Source organism: Prunus avium, chromosome 7 (assembly GCF_965620075.1).
Source record: "Prunus avium chromosome 7, drPruAviu1.hap1.1, whole genome shotgun sequence".
NCBI lineage: Eukaryota > Viridiplantae > Streptophyta > Magnoliopsida > Rosales > Rosaceae > Prunus > Prunus avium.
In genome coordinates, this window is record NC_142290.1 from 38,310,091 (window position 1) to 38,334,076 (window position 23,986).

The 23,986-nt window shown below is 40.4% G+C and overlaps 5 protein-coding genes across 10 annotated transcripts; 2 read left to right on the forward strand and 3 right to left on the reverse strand.

The window, feature by feature from the left end:
* Positions 1-204: 204 nt before the first annotated feature.
* Positions 205-6,903, reverse strand: LOC110752601 (kinase superfamily with octicosapeptide/Phox/Bem1p domain-containing protein). 4 transcript variants are annotated; one of them, XM_088244056.1, is made up of 11 exons: positions 6,430-6,903; positions 2,884-6,141; positions 2,615-2,802; positions 2,395-2,466; positions 2,158-2,310; positions 1,904-2,067; positions 1,627-1,774; positions 997-1,119; positions 795-882; positions 459-683; positions 205-348 (listed from the first exon to the last, which is right to left on the reverse strand). In XM_088244056.1, exons 2-10 carry the CDS (start codon positions 6,137-6,139, stop codon positions 466-468), a joined length of 4,410 nt encoding a protein of 1,469 aa, XP_088100182.1. In that variant the 5' UTR covers positions 6,140-6,141; positions 6,430-6,903; the 3' UTR covers positions 205-348; positions 459-465. The 4 variants fall into 4 exon arrangements, with proteins under 4 accessions (XP_088100182.1, XP_021808982.2, XP_021808983.2 ...); XM_021953290.2 differs by having other exon boundaries at positions 437-683; XM_021953291.2 differs by having other exon boundaries at positions 205-683; positions 2,884-4,159; positions 4,250-6,141; positions 6,430-6,902.
* Positions 6,904-9,163: 2,260 nt separating this feature from the next.
* Positions 9,164-10,215, reverse strand: LOC110752684 (uncharacterized). Its single transcript, XM_021953399.2, has one exon. It carries the CDS (start codon positions 9,946-9,948, stop codon positions 9,412-9,414), a length of 537 nt encoding a protein of 178 aa, XP_021809091.1. The 5' UTR covers positions 9,949-10,215; the 3' UTR covers positions 9,164-9,411.
* Positions 10,216-10,875: 660 nt separating this feature from the next.
* Positions 10,876-12,233, forward strand: LOC110752672 (RING/U-box superfamily protein). 2 transcript variants are annotated; one of them, XM_021953384.2, is made up of 4 exons: positions 10,876-11,048; positions 11,200-11,469; positions 11,566-11,684; positions 11,798-12,233. In XM_021953384.2, exons 2-4 carry the CDS (start codon positions 11,311-11,313, stop codon positions 12,099-12,101), a joined length of 582 nt encoding a protein of 193 aa, XP_021809076.2. In that variant the 5' UTR covers positions 10,876-11,048; positions 11,200-11,310; the 3' UTR covers positions 12,102-12,233. The 2 variants fall into 2 exon arrangements, with proteins under 2 accessions (XP_021809076.2, XP_088112031.1); XM_088255905.1 differs by lacking the exon at positions 10,876-11,048 and having other exon boundaries at positions 11,124-11,469.
* Positions 12,234-13,565: 1,332 nt separating this feature from the next.
* Positions 13,566-16,051, forward strand: LOC110752567 (uncharacterized). The gene is made up of 5 exons (XM_021953248.2): positions 13,566-14,132; positions 14,227-15,030; positions 15,124-15,203; positions 15,292-15,363; positions 15,485-16,051. Exons 1-5 carry the CDS (start codon positions 13,809-13,811, stop codon positions 15,813-15,815), a joined length of 1,611 nt encoding a protein of 536 aa, XP_021808940.1. The 5' UTR covers positions 13,566-13,808; the 3' UTR covers positions 15,816-16,051.
* Positions 16,052-16,211: 160 nt separating this feature from the next.
* LOC110752631 (uncharacterized) lies at positions 16,212-19,816 on the reverse strand. 2 transcript variants are annotated; one of them, XM_088243946.1, is made up of 6 exons: positions 19,538-19,816; positions 17,918-18,925; positions 17,484-17,609; positions 16,809-16,951; positions 16,536-16,646; positions 16,212-16,426 (listed from the first exon to the last, which is right to left on the reverse strand). In XM_088243946.1, exons 1-6 carry the CDS (start codon positions 19,658-19,660, stop codon positions 16,342-16,344), a joined length of 1,596 nt encoding a protein of 531 aa, XP_088100072.1. In that variant the 5' UTR covers positions 19,661-19,816; the 3' UTR covers positions 16,212-16,341. The 2 variants fall into 2 exon arrangements, with proteins under 2 accessions (XP_088100072.1, XP_021809029.1); XM_021953337.2 differs by having other exon boundaries at positions 17,439-17,609; positions 19,538-19,813.
* Positions 19,817-23,986: the final 4,170 nt, after the last annotated feature.

The following is a 23,986-nucleotide window of genomic DNA, read 5'->3' on the forward strand; positions in this document are numbered from 1 at the left end:
ACGAAACGATCATGTCCAAATGTTTGTTCATGTACCTTGTTAAGCATAACCCATGAAACCAACCAACTTCGCTCCTTTGTCTGTTATGGTACGCAACAGCAGACTATGTCTGTTATGGTACGCAACAGTAGACTATGGGAAATATTGAAAGTTGCTTCCTACCTAATCCAATCCAATCCAAAATGATGAAGCCAACGCAAAAAATGCATACAAACCAATCCAATCCTCGTGCTTGTATTGACGTGTCAAAACGTGATAGAAAACACTTGATTCAAAGGCAAACCTAACTGAGTTGACACTTCTATAAGATGTAAATATTTCTGTAGAGCAATGAAACGGCTTCTTCCCCTATCACATTAAAACAAGACACATTAGTTATCTTCCAACAGCCTCAAACACACACCCAAATAAAGGCCCATGGGATGATGGGAGAGACATCTATGATGATGCAACTTTACTGATATATCATTTTTGAATCTGAGGCTGTGTAGAGGGGGGTTGCTGCGGTTGGCTTTGTCCTTTAGGAGGAATCTTTGCGGTCATAGCACGTAATTCGTTTGCAATTTCAGTGAAGTTCAGCCTCTCAGTTGGCTCCGAAGACCAGCATCTCTCCATCAGTGATTTCCATTCTGGATCACAAGAGTCTGGGACTGGTGGCCGCAATGTATTGCTCACAATACCTCCTGCATTATATTATGAAGAACTGGCTATCGGCATCTCTAAATCCGAGTAAAATCTTAAAAGGACTGAGCATGTTTTACAAGTGACAAGTTAATTAAGCAGTAGAAGATCACCTATGATAGCACCGTAGTGCAAATCTGCATATGGTTCGTCTCCAGTGAGGAGCTCCCACAACACAATACCAAAAGAAAACACGTCTACCTAGTGTGTACCCAAAAAAACCATGGGTAAATAACTAAACAATAAAAACAGGTTTAAGAGAGATTCACAATCATTTGAGATGATCTAGAAGAAATTAAAAAAGAAAATACAAACCTTCTCAGAAACAAGGCTACTGCCACCATTCAACAGTTCTGGTGCCATCCATGGAAGTGTTCCCCGCACACCACCGGAGATCAGTGTATGACATTTCACTTTAGATAGGCCCAAGTCACCAACCTGGCATCAGAAGCAGATGGTAAACTCAATCTTATAAACAGTTCAACCAAATACAGAGCATGTCACACTGGATCAATGTTTTGAACTGCATATCGCCAATACAGTGATACTGCTGAAAATAAAAGCATATCAACAAAAAGAGGCACATTATAACATATGAGAAATCAAGTGAAGTAGGCCAAGCTCGACTCATTCCCATCCAGACAAAGCTTTATCATCTAATTAAGTTCTACAACAAAAAGAGAGAAGAAAAAAAACATAGCCGAAACTTGGTACGATAATTCAAAGAGTAATTCTATTTAAAGTTTAAAGGCGGAAAAGTGCTCTATTTTTGCTCTTGTTCAGCTCACAAGAAGCATTAATTTTCCTTTAGTTTTCAACAACAAATGCATGCTCTCGAAAATGATACTGCATTTTAAAAAGATTGTGGCTTATTATACGAAAAGAAAGATCACATCAACCACAGAACGGACCACAATGAGAATGACCAACATTCCAATCACTTACCTTGCATATTGGGCGGTGTGGATCTCGAAGATTGACAAGTAAGTTGTCACTTTTCAAATCAAAGTGTACTATATTCTTTTCATGCAGGTACTCCATCCCAAATGCCACATCCATTGCAATCAAGAGACGCTTGCGCTTGTCCAGACTCCTGCTAAAATAAATTCTGCGTCACCTTTTATCCAATTGGAAATTACATACCAACTAGTCAACTACTGCATTCATTCTAATTTCATCAAATTAATGCAAGGAAAAAAAAAAAGCCAAACAAACACATTACTTCTCATTCTTTTGCAAGGCATTTCTGAGAGAGCCATTAACCATATACTCTGTCACTGTTGCCACAGAACCTCCCGGCCCATCAAGCACAACGCCATAGAAAGCTACCACATTGGGGTGGTGCAAATCAGCAAGTTTGATGGCCTCATTCCAGAAATCTTCTCTCTGATTGAATACAAAATCTCTCTGATTATGTAAGTGAGGTATTAATAAACAAAAATTAATAGCTTTTGGAATCTAGTGCAAAAGACAAACCATGCGCTCTTGTTCTGAAGGCTTCCCAGCAAAACACCTATCATTTATTCTTTTAATTGCAACATCAGTGCCCCTCCATTTCCCATGGTAAACAGTACCAAAAGTTCCAGAACCCAATTCTCTCAGCTCTTCAAGGTCACTGTTCTTTATAATCTACCAAAAGAGTAGAAACGGGTCAATGGTACAAGTTAACATCACAATTTCAGAATAAGGAAAAATAGAAAACCAAATTTTCACCTGCAATCGGCCTCGGCTATCTGATACTGGAAAACCAAGATTTGCCTTATCTCCGAATTTGGTCTTGACATCCTGAAATAGAAAATGGAAATTAGGAGAGTCCAACAAATGTTTGAAAGTGTGTGCGTGTGTGTGTGTGTGAGAGAGAGAGAGAGAGAAACTAGTACACACACAACCAATGAAAATGCTCAAACATGCACATAGATGGCTTCTTAAATACCTCAACTTTTGCTCTGTTTTGCATGCCTGCAGTATTGTTTTGAACATCTTCATCTTGATCGGATTGATAAGCATACTCATCTTTATCATGTAAGTCAGGATTTGACGGCGAAGATGACTGAAAAACACAGGCAGCTACTCCCTCAGCAACAGCTTGAAGTTCTTGCTTTATTTGTTCCTCGGCTGATCCTATGACAAAGAAACAAAACAACATTCTAATTAAGTAATTAACTTAATACTAAAGTAAAAATAAATCAACATTTAACTAACCTTTGGAAGACTGGGCAGGCTCTGAACTAAGATCCCTGTTCAAATTGCCCAGTGACTGCTGACCCCCATCATCCATTCGCATTTCTGTAAATGGTTCTTTTCTCAATTGTATTTTGGTTGGTTTAGGAGGCAAATGAGTATCGTGGTGCAAAGTCCAAGGATCCTGATTGCTGAACAGTGAGTTTGAGGATTCCTGGGGAACAGCATCATTTGAGGTCACACCGTCCACATCATTAGGTACCATCTTGGACTGCAATCTTAAGTTCTCATCCTTCCATTCAGCAGGAGGTTGAATTCCATTAGTTATATGGGTAGAAACAACAGGGTTGCCATAGTTAAATTCATAAGCATCCTGAGGATGGAATCCAACTCTTGATTGTGGGTAAGATTCAGGATTTCCCCACATAGATGGCTGTGCCGCCTCAAAGAATTCTACAGGCTGCGAATTATACCCATGTGAGACTTCGGCAGGGGAAGAAGCCACTACTTCGGTTGGTTTAAAGTGACTCCTGCCAACAGTGTTATCTAGAGTCACCTCCCTACCCCCAACTTGTGGTGCTTTATGGTCAAAGCTGTCTTCCACTCTAGGCGTATCAATGGGGGACTTCCCATGCTCATTATTAACATAAACCTCAGTGGGGCTTATCCTGAGGGTCTCCATTCTCCCGTCAATTTGTCCTGGATGATCATATGCAATGCAAGTGTCTACATTGTCTTCTTTTGGAATAACTCCAGGAAATTTGTTGGGGTATGCAGTTGGAGATTCATGAACCAGGCATTCTGAAGTTTGTACAGGTGTGCCTCCAACAAGAGGTACATCTTGATTAAAAGGATCATTAACTAAATTTTCCTGTTTAACCTGGTACTGGAATGGCGCAGAATGTTGTTGAACAGCATCATCTTGACAACGCTGAGGAATAGCGACCATGAATGCACTATTTGGTGACTGTATGTCACCTCCTCTCCTGATAACACCATGGGGAGCTGAAATCATTGGAAGATCAACTTGTGGAAGATTCATTCTCTCATTTTCACGAGTTCCCTCAGAAATCTGCGAGATCCCAGTCACCTCTGAATGAGATGTTCCAACAAGAGGATCTACTTGACCTTGGACCCTGAGTCGAGCCTCAACTCCTTGCCCAAAATTACATTCTGCTAATGCTCCACTTACCATAACCATGTTCATTGGTTGAGCCCGCAAATTGTCCTCCAGGCGGGGACTATGAAAAGTTGAATTTGAATCAGATACTGGGCTTCCACCACTGTCTCTATGAACCTGTACCAAAGTATCAGAATGTGCATGAGGCAATGCTCTCTGACACATATAACAGTCCTCCAACCTTTGGGATTTCTCAGGATACATTACCTGTTGGTGGGATACCAAACCATCATGAAAAATCACATGCTCTGGTGGTGGAACCTGATGCCAGCCATAAGCACCTCCTACCACTGGTGATGAGACCTGAACCTGATAGGAATTATAGCTTTGCTCAGTAGGAAACTGGACTACCCTGGGACCAAAGGTGCTCTCATCTACATAATGATCTAACCGAGTCTGCTGGGGTTGCATCAATGGCTGAAGCACATTTGGTCTTATATTAACATGAGAAGATGAGGGAGTCATTGTCATGTGCACTGCAGGAATGAAGTGATGTTGGGTGATGCCAGCAACACTATCACAGAATTGCTGTTGGGTATATACAGGACTAGCAGTCCCCAATAGGTGAGCATTTGGGAAACCCATCTGAGGAGGAAGCTGGAGATGATCTGCTCGGTTCATAACTTCTTGGCGATGACCAACATAAGTTTGCAGATAAGGAGCAGTGGATGGAATGCCAATTCCAGGTTGCTGCAACCCCACTTGCTGCTGTGATACTGTAACAGGAACAGACCTTTCTAACTCACACTCAGGCTGAGAAGGTGATGTTTGGGGAGGCGCAGACTTAACCACAGGAATGCCCAATGGAACTGTAGAAACTTCAGAATAAACTGCAGGGTTAGGATCCACAATCACCAATCTTGTACTAGTATCATGAGAAGTAGCTGAATCCCCTTTAGGCGATAATTTGCCTGCTGATGGAGGTCCAGTAGTGTCACCCTGACCAGGAATTGAGCTATCAACAATATCAGTTCCACTAAAATCAGAATTCTGTGTTGAAGTAGCACTTGTCATACTCTCCTTCCTCATGATACCACCACCGACCCCATCCATAATCCCATTGACAGCATCAACATATCTTTGCTCACTATTATGTAAATCCCCGAATTGTACAACACTAGATGGATCAACTTCTGAAGCAGAAAACAAAAACACCCTCAGTTTTGCTGACCCATCTGGAGATCGCTCAACCAACTTCCCATACTCATCCTTCATATTGTCAAGATCATCAGCACATGAAACTGACACCAGTGCATCGAGATCCTCATCAGGGAGCTGATATTTAATAACCACAGATTGCCCATATGTATCCAACATCTTCTGCACTAGCTCACTGAAGCTCACATCTCTCCGAACACTAATAATCCTTGTCTGCCCTCCAACGTATCTCAACATTCCATCACTTGGTCTGGGCAAAATCTTTCCCCAAAAGCTGCACAGAAGCTTGACTTTCTTCCCTGACACAGAATCATCTCCACCATCGTCGCTTGCTTGATCAGTTCCATTGCCACCAACCCGATTGCCCAAATTGGCATTATTACCATACCCAGATGTCAAATCATTCCCAGTTTGATTAGCAACATTACCACTGTCCTTATTTCCCAAATTGGGATTATAACCAAATCTAACTGCCATATCATTAACACCATGATCCAAACCATTGCCCCCAACCCAATTAGACATATTAAAATTACAGACAGAAGGCCCAGAAGCAGTTGTTGTAGTAGAAGAGCTTACAAGATCAACAGCATTGCCGCCAAGCCGACCGCCCAAATTAGGACTGTAACCAATTCCAACAGCAACGGCAGGGTTCATCCCTGGATGCCCCACCGGCACAGGGATGCGAGGGCGCCATGTGGGCACCCCAGACATGGCATTTCCATACCCTACGCCAACAAGCCCAGCCTCCGCGACAGATGATGGGTAAAAGACAGGTATCGAACTAGGGCTATTAACTTCAAGAGCCAGGTTGGGGAAAAGTCCATCAGGGTTTCGTCCAGTTGTAGTAGCGAGCGCAATGCGGGGCTCATCAGCCGCAGTTCGAGCTACGTTTAACGGTCTTAACTCTTTGGGAAACGAATTTTGATCAAACGCCATATCTACAACAATAAAGATTTCAATTAAGGGTCTGCAAATCAATCGTAAATAAGAGAACGTAGAATCAAATACGATCAAGCTAAGGCCTTTTCTTCTGGATTACAATAAAGCTACGGTCTTTTCTCCAGGATTTTCTAATTCAAGTATTGAATTTCTTTAATAATCTGGTATAAACCCCAGCCAGATTGCACCAAACTAGAATAATATTTCACAACTTTCTAACGAAAACAGGGCAAAACAATGAAAAGAAAATTGAGAAAAGACAGAGACAGAGACGGAGAGATAAGTACCAGATTGGAACGGCGTTTGAGAGAGAGTGGAAGAGATAAGATGCAGAAGAGGAAAGAGACAGAGAAAGCCTGAGTCGGTGGAGTGCAGTTCCAAACTCCAAGGAAATCAAAGCTCAGTGGCAAACGTCACAAACAGCACCTCGATTCAGGGTTTTGTTGAATCTTCTTCCTCGACACTTTCATTCTCTAAAAATCTGGTCTTTTATTGTATTTGTTCATCTTTGAATATTTTCCGGATGGATATTATTTTTCTCAGGAAAAATGAATGAAACAGAAAGTGTGTTTTGTGTAGAGAATGGCAGTGGGCTTAAGAAAAGTTTATTGTTTTGGGTTGGAGTCTTGGAGAAGAGAGGAGGTGATGTGGAGGGGGAGGGCGCACGTGGATGCCTTCATGCAATATCACGAGTCAAAAAAGTACATCATCATGCGTGTGTGTTTGTTGGAAACTTGGGAGGGAGGATTTGATTCTGTGAGATGGTGACAAGTTTGCAGAGAATGGGACTTTTCTAAGGTTAAGGTAGTGTTGTTTGTGATATATATTTCCTAAAGGAGAGGATCATATCAATATCCAGTTAACGGGCAAGTGAGATAAGACAAAAACAAAAGTAGAAACTTTCTTCAAATCCACATTAAATTAAACTCCACACTACACCTATTATTTAATGCCATTTTTTACAATCAAATTATTTATAAACCGAAATTCAATTGTGGTTTAATTTTCTTTTACTGCAATTATGGCATGATATCAGATCATAACTCCACACAGATGGTTGATCTTTATTGTTGATGGCCCGATCGTCATCAATCTGAAGAGTTAATTATATTGATGGCATTATTATCTTTTACCAATATATCCTCTGAGGTTATAGGTTCGATTTTTCCTTTCTTGTATTACTTTGTATGAAATAATCTTAATAATAATAATATAGATAGTAAACAAGGGAGTAGTGCCGTTAGAAATTGGAAAAGGTAAAATACAATTGCTTACGAGTCTATGTTGAAGCATAACATCTCCAATTCTGCCAATTTCCATTGTTACACGAAAGATGAACGAAGCTTAGAGGTATGCATGTACCCTTTTATTTTCTTGAGTAATTTTACTTATATTCTTCATAGAGAATTCTTCTTGAGGGGTAATTGTAAGTAGTTGTTGCCATGAATCCTTAGAGGAAGGGAACCAAGTTGTGGTGGGTACCCTCCCCATGTTCTTGGAGTATGAAATAAGTTGGTTCTAGTTGGAATAGGGAAACTTCGCCATGAAGTATAATGAGCCGACACTTGTCTAATTTCTTTCTTGGATTATTATATCCGATATCGTTTTGGCTTCATCTTTTTGTTCTGGTCTAATTTCTAAATCCCAAGAGAATAATTCGATTACTTGTTCAATTGTGACGTGTTCTTAGTGGCCCCACAGTTCATGGCGGGAGGGAATATGAGGCAAAAAGTTTGATAAATTTATACCACCATGAGGTGCTCTTTTTACTTTCTTGGGTGAGGTCGGTCCAATATATACTTCGCTTGATATTTTGTTGTTTGAAAAGAAAACAAAGCATAAAAAGGTAAACCAAAACGTCAATACGTACGCGGTTTGGAAGAAAGGGTGTTTGATTGATTGACTCAAAGTCAAGAAAGGTGATAACAAAATAAAAATCCAACGTTTACTTTTTCTTATCTTATTGTTGGGCAAAGGTTTTAGTAAGTTAACCGTTTTGAGCTACTAGTTTGTGTTTCATAACTTACAGACATCATTCGTGTTGTGTGCATAACATCATCATTAGATTACCATCTGATTCATGTCATGAGTCTCTTTTATTGTTTACTATAACAATCACCACCTTGTTGGTAAACAAACTTAAAGCATGATTAAATATAAATATTCACACTGAAAGATCAAACTAATTAAGGTCGGTTATTATTTTTTTAAATTATAAATACAGTACGTACGTCCACATCATGCGCTATATCTTTCTGGTATCGAAAGTCAAGTGAAAGGAAAGTACAAGGAGGTTCAGGTTGACTGGACTATACCCATTGATTGATGGATGTAGATATATAGTAGATAAGCCTACACCAGTTATAACTAATATTATGTGTTGCTCTTGCTGGTGTGGTGGTGGGGTTAAGTGTCCTTCCTGCAGTAAGCAATGATGCCTGCTTGCTGGTGTGTGTGAGATGCGAAATAACTGGGATATCTCAACTTTCTTTTGCATTGCTTTTCTTTCTAACATGGCCAATTCCCAATTGGCTTCAGTTTTTTTTAAAATAAAGACGATGCTTGTTTTTGTTTCACTTGTAAGTTGTATTTTACTAGGTTAATTAGCAATTTGGGAAGGAAGGTCATGGGTCATGACATGATCCCAATCGCAGTACCTCGTCTCACTGAAATGTTCCATTTGAGAGTCTTACGATTAATTACAAAGTTATATTTGGATATGAACCCTCTTATTATAAAAGCTGGCTGCAGTTGGGAATAGACAATAATAAATGTATACCCATCAGGGAGAGTCTGGTTTTGTGCAACCATGCAGGCCATCATCTTAATAATTTCAGTATGGGCAGTAGCCATTTTGGACCAGTTCTGGCCATGCTCATTAAATTTCAAGGCCCAGGCTTACAATAAATATATGATGATCTTGCTCTGGTCGGGGTGGCCCATACTCTTGCAATGCATGCTATACCTCGGAACTTTTGTAAATCGACTAATTGATGACTTAACAAGATTCTACGAATTTAATTATTATTTGAAATTAATCTCAAGATGATCAAATTATAACTTTGTCCTTCTCAAAAGAACTAAAACCATGCAAAATTACCGTAACCGTAGCAATAATTACATTTAATGAACAGACCAAAATTTGTGTCTGTTCACGTAAATATATATACATGATGAATAATTACATTTAATGAACCTAATTAATTATTGATAAACAATTGATGAATAAAATGAATTAATGAACCTGAGGCCCGCGCGAGAGATGATGATTAACTACAAGCAGTTATTTCCTTAGAGGCAGACGGAGAAGCGGCGGAGTCCTGCGAGGTTCGGGGCGGCGAGGGCGGCAACCGGGCCGAGAAGCTCCTGAAGGGATAGTCCTCGATGTTCGCCTCCTCGTGATCAAAATTGAGGGCGTAGCTGAGGGCGTCGTATTTGAAGTCGGCTGAGGCCGAGTGCCTCCGCGCAGTGTGGCTCCGTCCCATACGCCCGATCAAGCTCTTGCACTTGTCCTTCAATTCCGCGAACTCGTAATGGCTGTTGTGATGGCCGTGATGGTGAGGGTGGTGATTGTGGTGGTGGTGGTGGTGGTGATGGCTAGAGCGGGACTTGCTGGAGGAGGAGAAGGAGGAGTTGCGGACGAGGCTGACGTTGGCGGAGTGGGCGTGGGGGGTGGTGGGGGCGGTGATGGAGTGGTGGTGCGGCGTCGTTTTGGGGAAGCACGGAATGATACAGAGGGAGGAGCGGAGTTTTTGCTTGAGGGAGGATGGGGAGCAGGGCTCATGCTCGTTCAGGGGCTCCATCATTTTTCCCAGTTTGAGTTTGAGGCTGCTTTTGCATGAAACTTGTTGAGAGGGAGGGAAAGAGATCTTGTGTAGGGTTGGGAGGCGGAGCCTCGTGGGATCGAAATGACGGATGAGGACACGGGGGTTTCGGGGTTTTCAGGGAATCGTGGGGACGTGAGGCCCCGGATTTCTTGGGATGCTCTTGGGGTTTTCGGTCTTTTAATCCGATTGGACCTCAGAATCGGAATTCAATTCAATATTCAGAGGTTGTCGCTTTTTCAGGTGCTTTAATTTTACTTTTCTTTCCTTCTTTGGTTCTCCTTGGATTTTGGAGAGAATGAGGATGGGCCCATAATCTCCTAGTGAAATATTCAAAGTCCATTTGCATGAGATATGGGCTGGGCTGTAGTGTAATTGGGGAGTGATGGTCTTAAAATTGGAATGTGGGCTCACAGACTATCCACAACAGGTCTATGTTATGGGAGTGTGTTGAGGGTTCAATCCAGCAGTCCAATAATTAATCTGAAACCTAGTAAGGACCCCTCGTTATAACCCGTCATTCATTACATTCTTTCTAATATGAGTTGGTAGGATCCTTAAAATCCTGGTAATAATGTTACCACTTGGTAGCTCACATGATATAGGAATCTTTGTAATGTACAATTTACCCAACTCATATTAAATTAGTGTAATCTTAGTAATGTAAAATAGTGTTATCCCCGTTTCGTTTCAGGAAGTCTTTCTCCTAATTGAGAGAAGAGAAGAGAAGAGAAGAGGAGAGGAGAGGTGGTTTGGTTTGGTTGGTCACGTGGTGGGTCACCCTCTGAGTCAGCGGCAGAACCTCATTTGACCCCGCTTGGCGTGGAGTCTTGGACACATCGTATGCTTTTGGACCAAAAAAATTAAAAAACAGTTTGTATGATTTGCCATTAAGTTGCACTGCAGCTTCCTCACCCTTTCCATTCCCTTTCTCAATTCTCACACACTTTCTCTCTCTCTGACCTTCTTTCTCTCTCATAATCTTTTTACTTACTTTTTTAAGATCTAACTCACATTTATAATTGAGAGAGCAAGAGAGAGCAGAAGAGGATTGATGCAGATTGTTTATGCAGCCATCAATGGTATGGACCCACTCTTGTCTTGTCTGCCACCGCCATCTTCATTTCACTCTGATTATTCTCATCATTCACTACTCTATTCTTCTTCTTAAAGCTTTGCTTGTATTATTGCTCTTCTGTCTTATAATCTCCTCTTCCTTAAATCATATTACAGGATCATATTGGAAGACATAGACATGGATCATTTGTAAGACAAATATAAGCACTTGCTTTCTTTTGTTTTAATTTTGAGCTGCCTAGGTAGCTAGCTAGCTAGCTAGCTGCAATGGCTGGGATGCTTCCTGGTGTGGAATGCGCTCGAAGGAGACGAGTCCATCAAAGCGGCGAGTCACCGGGCGTGGGCACACATGGCTGGACCAGGCGCTCCTCTTTTTGTTTGTATGCCGGCAACCATGAAACTCACCATACCTCCACCTCTTCCCTGGTAATTATCTGCCTTATGCCCTCTGCCACACAATATAACAAATTATGTTACAAACCAACTATATATATTTCTTAACTTTTCTTGATTGTTTTAAAGCAAAGAAGCATATTGAACCAATCATACATGGATGAGAAACTGGGAGTGGAAGCCCGAGAAGCCAAAGGGAGATTAGATGAAAGACTCAGAACACAAAGAAAATCAGAACCCAATAAAAGGTAATTAAGAACAAATTGCCAATATATATGTTCTTGCTAGCTAGCTAACATAACATGTGTTGTTGATTATCTTATCTATGTGTTTTACATGTTTTGTTGTATGCTGAATTCAGGCATAGTGTTCATAGAGAAGAAGAGATATGTGTGGATGGTGGAAGATCTATGATTCTTCTCGGAGAATTGCAGAAACAAGTGTTTGGAACAAAGAAGAGCGGGTCAAAGAGGTTCAGCTGGGCCAAGTTGAGCTGGAAGGCCTCAGACCAAGATGAGTGTGCTGTCTGCCTGGAAAGATTCAGGCCAGGTGAGACCCTGGTGCACCTGCCCTGTGCACACAGGTTCCATTCTGGCTGTATGGTTCCATGGCTACAGAACAATGCCCATTGCCCCTGTTGCAGAATGGGGATTGTCTCCCAGTAAAAATCTCTTTTGTACTATTGGTAAAAATGGAAATTGTAATCTAGATAAAGCTTTTCCAGTTATGGTTATAGAGTTGGTCTGAGCAATTAGCTTGTATCTAATCTACTATATCTTTGTTTTTCTTTGGTTGAAGTCTTTGATTCCCCCAATCATGTTAAAAACTTAAAGTTAATTAGAAGCTGCAACATTTTGTTAGGCCCATATAATTCCTCCATTTGCATGAGAAAGGGAGGGAGAGAGCTTCTTGTCATCTTCCATCCTTCATCCTTGAAGGATGGAAAATAGACAAAAGTTATTTTGTTTGACTAGGCTTTAATTTGTGAAACAAGCAAGTGGATGAATCAAATTGCACAAGAGATCACTGTCAATCCATTGTTTTCCCCCACCCTAAAATTGAATACCTGATGAGAAGATGCACCACTCACTTATCATGTGGGCAGTGGGCCAAGAACAGGTTCATTATTTTATGGGACAATCTTTGCTGTCTTGTCTTGGTCGACCTTTTTTTTTTTTTAGTGGAAATTATTTGTGGTCGTACTAATCAAATGATATATCTTGGCTGTAAATTATGGGAATGGTAGATGAGATTGTTATAAACAATTGCAACATTATATGATACTTTGAAGATGGAATGTCATTTTCAAGATTGGGATAGTAAACAACCTGGCATTGCTAACTAGGATTCCATCCAAATTTGGCTAAACTTTTCTTCTTTTCTTCCCAAACCCACCTTTCCTTTTTTTGTTCCTTTCACTGGCTAGCTGGAGTTCACTACAGATTAGATTAGATCCTAATCTTTTGTCTTGATTATTAATGGAGAGATGATTAGTTGATTTTTAAGATAGGCTTTGATTATTTGTTCATTCTTTTTTTCTTTTGATTGGAGTGGAGTGTGAGTAATACAAGAGTCCAAAACGTTTGAAAAAAGTTTTCACATTTGATGTGGCTCAGACATAGCCTTTGGTAGCAAGAAAAAAGGATACCTAGTTTACCTGTCTGGTTTTTAAAGAGCCATATAATACAAGTTTTGTTTAAAAAATAACTCATTTTACACAGCCAGCCTTAAAAAGTTCAGAAAACTACCATATTTTAGATTATCTCAAGATAATGCCATAATCGAAAATTGAGTTGATATGTGACTTAATATGGAGGTTGAGATGATGGTACAAAATTTCGAGATCTCAAATAACACTTCGACCTAATTCTTGTCATGTCAAGTTCAAAACAAGTTAGTTTCTAAATTTGAAGAATTAAAATGTCTATTTTTCAAATTTTTAGGAATAAAAGAAGGTGAGTTTGCACATATCTCCCCTACCAAAGGCTAAGCCTAAGAATGTCAAGGCACCTTTTGTAGGGGAAGAAAACAGTCTATTATTTACACAATGTTCAAAGAGATACATCAAAATTTAAAATTCATTGCCAAGGGAAACGTAGCAAAACCGACGACGTTTCATTATTTTGCCACCATGTGATTTTACCTTTTTAGGCTCTCCGCAACGGCTAGTTCCTAGTGACCGTTTCCCGTCTCCCCAAATTCAAAATCTGAAATCGACCTCTAACCCACCATCAGCTTCACAGTGTGTTTCACTATACAAAAAACAACACCCACAAGCCAAAATCAAAATCACAGCTCTGGCAATTTGCAGAAACATTCGATCTCGCTTCAACCCATTTGGCAATTCAAATCAAGATCCCAGAATTTCAAGAATGGTGTATTCATACGCACCCACATACTACTCTACTCTCCATGACTCGGTGACCAACTTATGCAAGACCATTCTTCCTTTCAGCTTCAAGAAACGGCGTTTGCCGGCTGCAGAGCACAAGCTTTCAAAGCTGCAATCAGACAATCTCAAATGGCAGCAAGACTCTTTCCACCAGATGTTAAATTTGATGGGTCTTCATAAAGAAGGCATTTTGGCTGAGACTGAGGTCTCAGCTTTCCGCTCGCATTTGCTTGACACCCTAATTGCCTCTCCCACTGAGCGTGAACAACCGGCTATATTGAGAGATAAGTTGCTATTCTTGCAGGTAAACCAGTCTTCCCTTTTTTTTCTTCTTCTTCTTCATTTTCCTTTCTTTCATTGTGTTTTCTAAGTAACCAAATGGAGCTTTAAATCTTTAGGAACTCTTGTATGCAAAATGCATATCTGAAGATGAGTACCATTCTTCGAAGAGGCCATTGCTGCAACGATTAGCAGTACAGGGAGCTGAGATTGAGGCCAGAGATGTAATTGTTGCAGGGCTACCACCAAAGGACCCAAAGGAGAATACAGATCAAGAGCAGTGGTCTGTCATTGACTTAAAGGATGAGAAATGCTTGCTAAACAAAGACAAAGATAAGTCGAATTCGAAGAACAAATCGAAGCATGGCTCTGCAATGAAGCAAATTAAAGGAGCAGCTTCAGTTTTGGGCTTTGTATCACCGTACAAACAGGGGAAAAGCAGAGAAGAAAGAAGCATATTCGATTTGCCCGAGTCGTCGAAAGTCTCTTCCTCTAGCTCTTCGAAGCATGAATTAGGATATCATTACAAAGAAAATGAGGCAAGGTCGATTCTCATGCCAGAAAGCTTGCCACAGGAGCCGGTGAAAGAAAGTGGCAGCTCAGATAGAACAAGGAGGAAACCCTTTAAGAATCTGTTTCAGAGAGAGGGACATGGTGTTGGAGGTGGAGGTGGTGATCAGGGTCATGAAAATGAACAAACACCTTCCAAATCAGCCAAAAAGCAATGGGGTTTTGATGGATTCAAGAAATGGAAGAGAAGTGACTCGGAGGATGAGACAACTCCTTTGCCTCTTAATGAAAGATCGGATAGTGAGGTTCACTTGAAGCTTGTCTCAAGCCCCATGGGTGAAGGGCCGGACACTAAGCTTATAAAAAGGAAGCTGCTTTCAGATGGTTCTCCTTCTGATTTCTTCATTGATAAGGTAGCAAATCGTTATTTCAATTTCTTATTCTTTGGGATAATATTTGAAGCTTGAGCTGAAACTGAACTTGGTCACTTTGTTCTTAATATGAAGGTTTTAGGGGAGAAGATAAAAAAGGAGCTGTCAAGAATTCAGACAGAGCTTTGCACTTCAAATCCAAATCTTAAATTTTCGTAAGCCTCTTCTATTATCTGGCATTTGGTGACTATTTAGTATGTGCATTGTATTGAAAAGCAATCTTTCTTTCACAAATATAATCAGGAATGACCAAATTGAAGCGATTTCCACCAAGCTTCCCGTGGACAAGGCAGACCTGAAGAAGTTCTTTCCCAAGTGAGCAAACCCTCTCTCTTTTTATGCTGTAATCCTTCAGTGTTTGAGCATATAATCAGCTAAAACCATCACACTTACACTTCTTATTTATTTATTTACTCTTTTATTTTCGATGTTTAAGGTCATGGTGTGATCGGTATGGAGATGTTGTTTTGGATGTGGTGAAAAAAGAATTCAAGGACCATGTTGGGGAGATGGAGAGCTTGAGAAATGCTGCCAGAGAGAAACATGGCATGAACTCAGCTCGATGGACGACATTCCAAGACGACGAGGAGAATTGTCACCCGAATCTCTTTGCTCCCGGAGATCATCCACACAATACTTCAAAGTTCCATGAAACCAATCCTTTCTGTGATGATCACACTCCTAGTGATGGAAGGAAGCTGAGATCTAAACCAGCTTTTACCCAAGACCACCAGAATCCCTTTTGGATCCCAGGGCATGGCTATTGATGAGGACAGACATATATTTTGGGTTTAATCCCTTTTATAAGAGTATTGGTATTATCAGTTTATTGGTGTATTTATTTTGATTGTCAAATTGCTGAATGTGTATGAACTTTGAGAGAAGATCTCTGTTCTCCAAGTAATTCAAACTCTATGTTTGACTTGTAAATGTAGGGAATGTAACATCCTCCTGTTGTTCGGAATTTGATTTGCTCCTGGGGTTTACCTTTTTCTAAATTAGATATATATCAGCAATCCAACTCTATTTTATCTACTAATTTAACTCTTTGCTGCATGCTAAAGGGCCTTGATACAAATACCAAAGATGTGTTTGATAGATGCACATTCATACAATTTATCTCATTTTCTGCATCTCTATACAAGTACAACAAAGCCGCGTCATGAGAAAAAGATGCTACAATATTGTGGATCGTGGAAAATTCAGATACAAGTTAGTGTTGGAGGACAGATAACATGTCATTGTAAAAGCGAAGAACCATCATAACTATTTACATCACTATGTACAATTATATCAAACAGAAGATATCTCCGAGTTAGAGACGGAACAGTCAGTGACGACACCCTCACGAACATCTCCTCGGCAAAGTGGACAAACGCTGTAAGAGGGAAGAAAGAGGCAGTAGGGAGAGAACAGAAAGACTTTCAGTATGAAACAAGGGAAATGAAGGACAATCATTAGAAAGTGGTGGGGGGCAATGACAATACCCGTGTATCTCTTTGAGCCACTTATCAACACATGACATGTGATACTCATGATGGCAAGGAAGAACTCGAATTTTGTCCCCTTCCTCATACTCAGCAAGGCATATGTAACACCTATCAATTATTAACTCACCATGATCAAACATATGCATCATACTCACTGTTGATGAAATGAACAAAGGCCGTGAAAAACTGAATCCCACAAATCAGAAAACACTCAGCAACACCAAACCCCACAACCAAGAGAAAAATAGGCATAAATTAAATAAAACTTACTGTGCAACATCATCCCCAGACTTTAATGTGTCAACCTTTGTGTGACTCTTAAGAGGAAAAGAGTCGACAACAGATGCTGGGGCAGGGACTGAGACCATAGATAGTGAAAGTGACACAGGTTGGCGATGAATTTCATCCAAAACCTGCACGTCATACATTACAACAAAATTATGTTTAGATAGTGATAGTGAATGATTGCATGCAGCTAAAAGCCATCCAAGAGGCCTCAAAATGAATAATATACCAAACTCAGACCTAATTTAATTAAGTTTTAGCCCCAAAACAGGAGAAAATTACATAATTAGGTAATGCGGGGATAATTAACAGCTGCCCCAGGTAAAAAGCGAACAAAACAAAAAGCAAGAACTTATTTTATAAATACCCTCCTCACTCACAGTATAACCACCAATGGTTCTTTTTACAAATCCGATCTACCAAACAAGATTCCGGGGGCCACCAGAGGATTTTAGCTCTAAAAACAAAAGCACATACAAGACAAGAATACCATAACATGGAACTCATGGATCTTAAACTGTTTGAATTAGTATAGGTCAAGACCCAAGTAATTTTAGGACAATATGAGAAGACACAATCATGACAAGGAAAGAAAACTAAAACAGAGAAAATGACCTCAAATAGAGCTTCAGCAAGCATGACAATTCTTGATATACTTGCCCGAGTACTAGACTCTTCGGTCAAGAATGAGCCACATGAGCACATGCCACGAGGGTGGATTCCTGTAGGACAAGAGGTATTACGCTGACCATTGTCATCAAGGCCAACACGAAGTCTTTCCCAGACCTACAAAGAAGAGTCATGCCGATGCAAATCAATAAAAGTCATTGAGAGAACCCAGAAAAAATAAGAGCTGTTACAATTCATAGATTCTTCTGCCCCATAAAAACATTTGGATAAACATTTAATGAAGGAAATATTAAAGTACCGTTAATGAACGACAAGTGAGTAAACAAATAAATGAACATGCATATACCGTTGATACCCAAAGGAGCCAAAAATCTCCTGAATGAATGGAACCAAAGAGTCCAAAAAGCCCTAATTTCATATCCAAGTTAAGCCACATAAAAAACTTTTAATGTCTAAAAGATCACCTCGGATCTAGAATGCCGTCGTCGTTCACTCGAGTTGGGAATTCTATTGCCCTGGTAACCAGAATCAGCTCCAATCCCATCATCAAAAAAATCACCACTCAAACCAAGTAGCCATCTGTCATGAAATCCTAGATCCTCAGTATCATCAGTAGATAAAAGAATTGTTGGAGAATCAATAAACCTTCTGGAACTGCGTCTTGAAAATGCATCCCAGAATAGTCGTCTGCCATTCCTTCTGGCCTCACGATTACTTGCATCAGCATTGCTTCTAGACAAAAGGTTGGAAGAAATACTCATGACATCAACATGAAGTATACTTCCATCTTCCTCGCCTTGTTCCCTATTGGACACAAGGAATCCTAAACCAGAAGGTATTGCCTCTCGAAGGGAATCATTTCCAAGTGAGTGAAAAGACGATGGTGTTTCAGAAACACGAGCAGATTCCGTATCAGCATTAGAACTATGGGCAGCCATTACTTCAGCCACATGATTCTCAACAGACACTTCAGTAGAGCGAGAATTCCGAATCCCCTGTGGAGAGGAACTACTTGGACGCATAACCTCAGGACAGGTCTGAGATACATTCTTGTCTGCTGAATTACCAATGCCATTGACTGCATCCATATTAGCGGAACAATTCACAGAGACTGGGTCTGAAGATTGTTGTTCTTTAAACGAAGTACTAGCTGTAGTACTATTATCCCTACAAGATTCATCATGACTATAATCGGCGCTTACCTGATGAGGAGATATCAGTTCTTTGCTTTTGGACAAGCACTTCCCCTGGTTACTTGTATGAACACTGCTTAAACCATCTTCAAAATAAGTATTCTGACTGGCTGCAACAGAGCTCTCAGATGATGATCCAATTTCAATAATGGGGCAGGTGAACCGTGCCCCTGTACTGGAGACCAACGAAGTTCCCTCGGTGGAGTTCCGAACTTGATTAATATCCAGATTACGTTGCTCTGCATATTTCACAAGACACTCTGCTGGATGATCTTCCATCTGCCGGAAAAACAACTAAACAAATCAGTCTCTTTCCATAATCTATAACTACCAAGTACAAAACTAACGCCACAAAATAATTAGAAATATAGCTTATATCTACTAACTGAATCATGAAATGTTTAAGGATTCAGGTAGAAAAACTCGGAACCCTCAATTAAATGACCCGATGAACTAAATCCCCATTTTTCAACAAGAGCATCACAACGATAATGGGGACAATATTTGCGTTTACAGGTAAATGATAAGTCAAAGAATAATTACGATATTACCGAGCACGAGGCCAACCTTCTGCATCAGCTGGCCAAATCGCATATCATTTTTCTTCGATTGCAAATTGAATTTGAGGATAATAAAACCCCAAAACAACTTATTTTAAAGAAAAATGCTTAAAAGGCTTTTAAACTTGCACTGGTTTGTTTCATGATTATGATATAGGTATCTATATTTTGCACCAGATGATGAAATCCCAAATCATCGAAAAACCAATAAAAATCGAATTTTGCATTCAAAAAGGTCGAAATGACGAGAAATCCAAAAATGGGTATTGGAAATTGAATTAAAGACATCAAATTTAGCGGACGACGATGAAGAAGAATAAGAAGAAGGTACCTCGTAAGTAGAACGTGAGGAGGAGCCACCGCAGACGAAAGAGGAGAGTATGGAACGATTGGTGGTGCGATTGACTCGGGCCCGTGATGGGCGGGACCCCAGTCGACTACTACTCGAACCCATTTTAGAGATTAGAGAGAGAACGCTTGAGAGTTAAGAAGTGGAGGAGGAGGATGTCGTTGATGATAATTGAAGCACACCAGCTGAGATAGAGAGAGAGAGACTCAGAGAAAGCTTTCTTTCTTTATTTCAAATTCAATTATTTTGTGGACTTCCGTATCATTGCGGTAAAGACTTTTTTAATATTTCTTTTGCTGGAAAAAAGACTTTTAATCTTGAAACGACTGTAATATCAAAGACAACATTTTTGTGTGTCTTATTTCACGACCAAAATTTTAAACAGATCATTTTACTGGTCTTTTTATAATAAAAAAATATTGCATAAATATTCATGATATTTTTAAATTCCAAAATTTGAACCAAGTAACGCAAAAACCAAAAAGATAACTAACTGAAAAATGTTGTAAAACAAACTTGTTTGTACAATATCTGACCCTCCACTCATCCAATGACACGTGGATTAGAGAAACTCCCCAAGTGCCCAAGGCTCCGAACAATCAGCATCGGCTACCGATGATATTGCCTCAAAGCAGCAAACGGTTGTTACAGACCCAGCATTGTCTACAATCGGTATCACCTACCGATTCTGCAGAATCAACCTCGAAGCACCCGCCCGAAATATCTAAGGACTCGTGTCAACCTCATAGGGCCCTCCCACGAGTCCCACATCGAAATTAAGTACCAAGAGCATACAAAATGCCCTCTATAAATAGGTCCCTTCACTACAATATAGGGATAAGACTTTTCAGCTTGACTTTTATACTAATATATTGTCAACAGCAAAAACTCTTAGAAAACAAACTTACTTCGGCATCGGAGGGTCTTAGGCTGGTTCCACACTGGTTCCATAGACCTTACGAGTCTTGGCTTCCTTCTATTCAGGATCTGCATCCAAGGACAGGAAGGATCACCATCTAGCACTCAATCGATCTCTAAAGATCGTCCACATCACTTGTAAGTTGCACTCATCTCTATCTGTTCAAGTTTTAGTGCCAACAAAACTAAACTTATCTAGTGTGGTTAGAAAACACTCTTTTAACACTTGAGGAAGATTACAGCAATTGCCGATGATATAACTAGTAAATATGTTCCTCTTCGCCTCAGATGAGTTACGCTTACTTGTTTTTTAGTACAAGTAAATGTGGAAAAATTGGCTGAAAACATAACATGAAATATTTGAGTCTGAAAATATTAAGGATCCACCAAACGAGTCATAGGTTTTTGGGCTGAAGTCAACTTCATAGTATGATTGGGCTCCCGAGCTCGTTGGAATTGTATACTGGGCCAAGCTTGATCCATCAAGTTTTTGGGCCTTACTCGTCGAGTTTTGGCCCCAAGACATTGAAAATTAAAAAAAGAAAAAGGAATTTTTAAAGCCGAGCCATGGCATGCCATGTGCACAATAATAATTGAAGCATAGTACAGATTGTGAGAGATGGGGGTAGTACGTGGTTTGTTTTTGGTCGAAGGGAGGGTTACGTGGTTGGTTGGAGGTTGGCAGTTGGAAGTTGGAATTTATATACGTCTGAATCTGGCAGGGGAGTCTGTGGATACATGACATGATCGATTATAGCCATGTAATTTGTAAATCAAAAATTGGGTGGAAGAAATAAAGTAGAAAAGTAGTTTGGGTTATGACTGATCGATCTGAAGTTGGTAGGAATTGAATTGTAGCTAGGAAAAGGATGATGCATGAGACTAGTAGCTGATGAAGATGAATGACACGTTTGCCCTCTACAGAAGAAGCACCATGCTGCCCTAGCTCAGCTTTAGCTTTTTATTTCATTTATAGCCACTACCTACTTCTACTTGTGTGTGCATAAAGAAAGAGCAAAAGCACTTTACTCACTATAAAATCCAAATCCAATTCTTAATCTTAATCAGTTTTATAGAGATCGAGAAATATGCCAGACCATCCACCACCACCGCAGGGGCACCGGCATGGTCATCCAGGTCCTCCTGGTCAACCTCCTCCTCCGGCGCAAGGCGGCCATGGCCCTCCTCCTCCTCAGCCAGGACCCCCTTCGCGTCCCCCTGGCCCTCCTGAACCACACAAACCACATCCACATGATCCCCATCATGATCATGGCCACCACCACCACCACCCATGAATCTTCATCTAATATGCATGCATGCTAGCTATATATATAGCTTGTTAAGTAGGTGTTGTAAGAATATTAATTATATATGGAATTTCTAGGTTTAACTAGCTTGCTCTCATCTCATCTCATGATCATGCATTGTAATGACATTATCGGCTCTAGCCAGCTAAGAAATCACTATCACTGTGTGTTTATGTACCAAAAAAAGGATGCTGATTATGCATCTAAAATAATAATGAGATGACTGATCTTGTGGGTTTTCCTTTCACTTTTGTTTGGTAATAACTGACAGTTTTTACTTTGTTTTACACCCAAATTCTTTTCCCAAGAAAGAACTTGCAAAGCAGAGCAGACCAAAAATTAGGGATGGTAAAAATCCCGGGCGGGTACTCGTCGGGTCTCTGACTTTAATGGGGGAGATTTCAGAGTCAAACGGTTATCGGGTACGGGGATTCCCGAACTTGAAAAATTCCCGACGGGTATGGGGAGGGGATGGTATTGGCGTCCCCATCCTTGAACCTGACCCAAAAATATATATATTTATATTTAAATAAATAAATATATAATTATAATATTCATGTTTAACTCTAAGTTAACCTCCCTCTCCTATTTCTTCATAATCTTCTTTGGAATTTTATATTGATGTGATTTTAAATAGTTGAGTTGAACTTTATAGTTAATTTGGATGTGTTGAATGATAATTAATATGAAACTTAATGTGAAAATGTATGATAAATATTTTGTATGCAAAAAAAATCGGGGATTCTGGGTGTGTATGCGGAATAATCCCCCAACGGGAATGGGGATTCCCCGAAACCTATTAAATGGGAATGATTTTGAGGACGGGGGCTGGGATGAAGAGCAATGATGGGGATGGTATTGTCCTACCCGACCCGTTACCATCCCTACCAAAAATGCTTAGTGTAGGGGCTTTTTCGTTTCGGCAGCTACTGATGGGCTTGTGCTGCTATAAAGAACTGAATGTATGAAATTGCCTCTTGAGTCTGAGTTCAAGAATCAGACCCCAAGAGTGTTTCGAAAGGGTAGTTGAGCCTTGGGAAACACCTTGTTCTTCTTCACCAATGAAACCAACAGTCAAAGATAAATTCTTAGTTTGGCATGAGAAGCTTGTGGCATGGGAGCAAAGTAGTCATGAGTTTAGCACTTAAAGAGAGAAAGTTGTGAGTTCCTGGGAGAAAAAGGGGGTGTTAAGGTAAGAGAAGAAGGGTCTGCATAAAGGTTTGGCTAAGAATAAGGGAAAGAGAGAGGAATTGGTGGCTTGAGTGTTTTTCCGGCAGCTTGACAGAGGCTCTGTCAAGTGTTAGAACAGTCTGCCAGAAGAGGGAAAATGGGGAAAAAGGATGAATAGAGCATGAATTTGTTGGGTTTTGCAAGTGAGAGATGAAGCTTGCTCTCTGGATATGGGTTGTAAGAATGAGAGAGGATGCTTACTCTCTTGATGTGGTTGGTTTGATGGGTAGGAGATGGGCCTTTGTATAGGCGCTGGAAGCCATTCTTTTTCGAGAAACACTAATGGTTTCTATCCATTTTGGCCAAGCTTTTTCCTTCCTTTTTCCTCCCTTCCTTTGACTTATCTTATCATGGTAAAAATCCCCTCTGCCTAATCTCACAAAATCAGGGATTTTTGAGAGCTCAATGCTCTTCCCGCGGCTGCCTCAGTGGAGAATTCCTATTCCCAGCCATCTCCCTCCTTTCTTTCCTTCCTTATTCCATGGCCAAGTCTGATGAGGGAAAGGAAATGGGTATGCACGCTGGTTTGAAGGGTGTTTTGCTCAAGTATCCTTTGGTTTTTTGGATGGATTGTGTTGGGAATTGTCTTTGGCCATGTGCTGGAGATTCCCAGTAGCATGCATACATAGGCAGCTTTGGCTTTTGTCAAGGCTTTTGTCTCCAGCCATGTGCTGGAGATTGCAGATATTTTCTACTTGGTTGCTTGGGCTTTCCTAAGGTGATGGGTTAGCCAATTAAGAGAATGGGCTAATCTTCTTAGGTAATAGGTTATTTTATCAAAATGATGGGCTAATTTTCCTAGAGTAGTTGGGCTGGTTTTTCTAGAGTATTGGGCTTTTTTCTCTCTTTTATGCTTACCCACATATTTGGGCTCAAGAAATGGGCTTGAGTTTCGGGGCTCCCTAGCAGCCCAAAACTTCCATTTCTCGGCTCATCAATGGGCCTCATGAAAACTCGTAACCATCCATACCACAAC